This window comes from Elaeis guineensis, chromosome 1 (genome assembly GCF_000442705.2).
Source record: "Elaeis guineensis isolate ETL-2024a chromosome 1, EG11, whole genome shotgun sequence".
Taxonomy (NCBI): Eukaryota; Viridiplantae; Streptophyta; class Magnoliopsida; order Arecales; family Arecaceae; genus Elaeis; species Elaeis guineensis.
The window spans coordinates 163,888,946-163,893,582 of NC_025993.2; the positions used below are offsets into that span (position 1 = coordinate 163,888,946).

General features: G+C 48.3%; 1 protein-coding gene across 1 annotated transcript; it reads left to right on the forward strand.

Annotated features, from left to right (window-relative positions):
- Positions 1-774: 774 nt before the first annotated feature.
- Positions 775-4,255, forward strand: LOC105039510 (protein MONOCULM 1). The gene has a single exon (XM_029262104.2). It carries the CDS (start codon positions 2,360-2,362, stop codon positions 3,764-3,766), a length of 1,407 nt encoding a protein of 468 aa, XP_029117937.1. The 5' UTR covers positions 775-2,359; the 3' UTR covers positions 3,767-4,255.
- The last annotated feature ends 382 nt before the right edge of the window (positions 4,256-4,637 follow it).

The window sequence follows — 4,637 nt, forward strand, 5'->3', positions numbered from 1 at the left end:
TTTCTAGGAAGGTGTCGGGAATTGGAACAGATTGGTCGTGGAGAATGATGAGATAGATTGAATGGATGGCTTTAATGGATGGCAAGTTTAAAGGTACCAAGGAGACCATTCATGGAAGTAAAGCCTGAAGAAGCTCTGAAAAAGATTGTTTCAGAAATCTTACCTGGGTTTCTCTTGAAAAAACAACCTCTCTATCTACTCTATCAGAAGTCAACACTGACAAGAAGAGCTACTACAATTTGTCCTGAAGTTTCTACAGATAATGGCTTGAGAGCAGTTCATCCGGTGGACTGCTAGGTATTGACACAAAAGGAAAGAAAAAGAAAAACCCCAATGATAAGTAGGACTCTCTTTATGTAAATTTCTCTCGATCCACTTCCTTGGGTTAATTCCCCAACGCTTTTGTTAATATGGTACCACCCTTTGGCCCGCATATGTTCTCGAGTGGGTTCCCTTTTCCTGCCTTAAACTCCACTCAATTATACTGTTCTCTCAAAGGCTCAAACATCACCCCCCTCCCCATCTTCTCTCTCTCTCGAGTTTTTTATTTATAATAATTCTTTTAGCACGCTTGCCTTTACTGATATAAGGTAACTCTCCTGGGTGGGGGAGCGGTATGAGGAGAAAAGATGGGAATGGGAACCGGAAGAAGTTAGGTAGACGAAGGACCGGTGATATGAGATAGAGAGAGAGAGAGACCAGAGAAAGAGATGGAGATTCTCTATGAAAAGGGTGGACTTTTGAGCATGTCAAATCTGTGAATTTAATGTGATAAGAGGTAAAAAGAGCAGCTTTTTCTCTCACATCTGCTTCATATTATTTTTTCTCCTCTTATATTTTTCATTAGCTTATATGGACGCTGCTTACCCTTCTCTTTTTCCTGATCCGAGCAGGGCAGGAGCAGCAGCAGCAGTTCTCTTGCCATTTTGGATATAAGAGGTCTCTGATTTCCACAAGTCATATAGCAAGATCTCTCCCACTTCTTGTAAGCCGGATGGTATTCGAGGCAGAGAGAATGAGGTCCATATTAAGTCTATTTAGATGCAAAAAGATCTTTTTCTTCTGCCTTGCCATCAATTATTGAGAGGGGGAGTATAAAAATGGAGAAGAAAGAGATTTGGATTTTTTTGATGAAAGAATCCCTATCAAGCAAGGGATCTTTGTGAATGCGATTATCTGCTGATGATGATGACGATGATGCAGTTTCCTCATCTGGGGGCTGTGGGTCTGCAACATTCCATCCGCCAAATGGGCTCTCTCCTTGGCGATAAATATTCCATTTGTTTGCTAATGGGATCGTACCAAGATGCCTTGTCTTCACACTGATGTGAGTGAGCAATTAATGGTGAGAGCAGCAGTGATGATGCAGCTAGCTGCATTACTTGGTGCGCCCATTCTCCTTGGAACACCGTATGCATAAAGAAACAAAAGCATGTAAAGAGAGTGATCGAGGTAGGGACACTTGGGCCTTTAAGGAGAGAGAGGTATGGGGAATGGGGATTGCTTGCTGTAAGGGTCCTTTTGTCCTGACAACAAGGGAGGGGGCTGCAAGGAAGTTATCTGAAAGCCATCAATGGAGATCCCCACAAGCAGACAAAATAATGGATGGTTGGAGTTGGGTGTGTGTAGTCTCTATTCAGCCATTAAAAGCTTTGCGTGCATAAATTCAATGGGGGGAGAGAGAGAGAGAGCAAAGGAATAGAGAGTAAAAGAGAGGAAATTATCCAAACTGTTACACCAGATTGGAGGTTTCCTCCTCCCTCTCAGCTGAGCATAGGAGTATCTTTTAGTTCCCTGAACCGCGTGTTATAGTCTCATCCACCCTCCCCCACTTTCCATGCACAGACCTCTCTGCCTCTCTTTTAATATATTGTTATTGCATGATTCTGCCCAACCTCCTTTATTGTTCTCTTTACTCTTCCTGGGTTCCACTCTTTATTACTCCTAGTCTTGTTGTATTTCGCACCACCGTACCTCCTACAACAACCCCACCCAATCGTTATAATGTTTTAGATTCCTCCCCCATTCACTTAAGCCCCTCCATCATTCCAAAGCTGGCAACAAATCAGCCCTCAATCCAAGGGCACAAAAGTCCATCCAATTCCCCAAAGTCCTTAGGAAAAGCGACAAGAAAAGCAAAAAAACCTTCCCCTCTCTGCCACGTTACCATAGAGGGGAGGGGAGGGGAGGGGAGGGGAGGGGAGGGTTTAGCGAATAGTGTGTCTGCAGGGTAAAGCTGCCAGTACTCCCCGCTGCTGCTACTACTACTACTACCAAAACTATCACACTAGACTGTTTATTGGCAGATGATGTCCCGTCAAGGAAGCTGCTTATCCAAATGTTCTATTAAAGTAAGGGAATGCAAACCCTCCAGATCCAATCACTCACTCTTCTCTCCCCTCACTCCGCTTCTCCACTTCTCACTCTAAATCAATACTTTCTTTGCCACCAAAACCCCTTAGAAATGCTCGGCTCATTGAAGTCCCATGAAGAAGGTGAGCAGGACCCTGACCACCATAACCATCACCACCGCTCCCATCCTCACCACCCCAACCCCCCGCATGCCTTCCTCTCCCTGTCGGCCCACGCCCGCCAGCTCGTGATCAGCTGCGCCGAGCTCATCCACCGGGGCGACATCTCCACCGCCCGCCGCACGGCCTCCCTCCTCTCCGCGGCCGCCTCGCCTCATGGCGACTCCGCCGACCGCCTCGCCCACCAATTCGCTCGCGCCCTCTCCCTCCGCCTCGCCTCCCCCTCCCCCTCGGTGCCCTTCGACACCTCCTCCGAGGCTCTCCAGTCCTCCTACCTCTCGCTCAACCAGGTCACCCCGTTCCTCCGCTTCGCCCACCTCACCGCCAACCAGGCCATACTCGATGCCCTCCATGGTTGCCGCCGCATCCACATCCTCGACTTGGACACCTCCCACGGGGTGCAGTGGCCACCTCTCCTCCAGGCCATCGCCGATCGCTCCTACGCCGAGGGGCCCCCGTCCATCCGCATCACCGGCACCGGCACCGACCTCGACGTCCTTCGCCGAACCGGTGACCGCCTCCAGACCTTCGCTCACTCGTTAGGCCTCCAATTCCAATTTCACCCTCTTCTCCTCCCCATCTCTAGCACTAGTCCCGGCAGCAGTACCAGCACGAGCATCCCCTTAATTACTACTGCTGCTGGTGGTGGCGGTAGTAGTAATCTCACCTCTTCTTCCTTCCAACTGCATCCTGGCGAGACCCTGGCAGTGAATTGTGTGCTGTTCTTGCATAAGCTCCTCAAAGACAGCCGCCACGAGGATGATGGCTCGCGCGAACTGAGGGCCTTTCTTCAAGCAGTAAAGGCGATGAACCCGGTGGTGGTGACGGTGGCGGAGAGGGAGGCCAGCCATAATTCACCGAATTTCTTGCAGAGGCTCATGGAGGCGCTGGACTACTACACGGTGGTGTTCGAGTCTTTGGAGGCGACGCTGCCGCCCAAAAGCCAGGAGCGGCTGGCGGTGGAGCAGGTGTGGCTCGGGCGGGAGATCGAGGACATCGTCGCCCGGGAAGGAGAGGGGAGGAGGGAGCGGCACGAGCGATTCGAACGCTGGGAGGGCCTTATGAGGGATGCTGGATTCTCGAACCTTCCCCTCAGCCCCTTCGCCCTCTCGCAGGCAAAGCTGCTGCTCCGACTGCACTACCCGTCCGAAGGCTACCAGCTTGAGATGGTGAGGGACTCCATCTTCCTTGGTTGGCAGAACAAGGCACTATTCTCAGTCTCATCTTGGCACTAGTGCAACAACCATAGAGAAGAGAAAATTAAAAGAAAGAAAGATGATGAAAGACCCTAGCTAGTGAATTTGATTCATAATTAGGCTTCTTTTCTTTTCCTTTGAATGGCTTTTCTTTCTTGCTTGGAAGTGGGTTTTTGGGAATGGTCAGCGAAGGCCCAAATGGAGGAGGGAAGGGAAGCATATCTACATGGCTAAGTAGAGATGTATGAGGGTATCTCTTGTTATGCTTTCAGCTACGTACAAACCCTAACCCTAGTCTGTTCTATAATCTATTGGAGGAGAGTGGAGGTGGTGCACGTTGCATGGGAAACTTTGGAAGTGGAGAAGGCCAGTTTTTCTCACGATGCCTAATTGCTACTTTCTTGCTTCCCAAGGCTCGGTCCCCTTCTTTGAATGTTCTCCTCTCCTCCCATTTTTCTTTTTGAGTTTAATGTTAATATCAACTACATAAAGCTGTTGCATACTATCTGTTTCCCATTTTTTTTTTCATGCTACCCTATATGTATTGCTGCTTATATTCCTGAAATGGATGTGCTTTTAGATATTTAATTGTTATGTTTTATGAAGGAAACGTATACTAAGAGAATACATTCTTATTTTTGTTGGTCATCGAGGGATTGTGCGGCTTTTGCTTCAAGGCCGTGGTTTATCTGTTTGCACACTTTATGATAATGGGTCACTCACCTTCATTTATTTTTCTTCATGGGTCCTCATGTTTGCATGGCTTTTAGTTGCATTCACTTGCCTGTTGGTGCTTGTCAGTCATTTGCTATAAGTAATCATGATTGGTCCCCACTGCCTCTAACTAAACAATTGTTCGGGAGCATTCTTTATGAGGGCTAGTTGGTTTCAATGAGAGTAATCGTCACAT

What these genes read in the sequence shown, in the direction of transcription:
- LOC105039510 (XM_029262104.2), top strand. Translation starts at nt 2,360, where the DNA reads ATGCAAACCCTCCAGATCCAATCACTCACTCTTCTCTCCCCTCACTCC.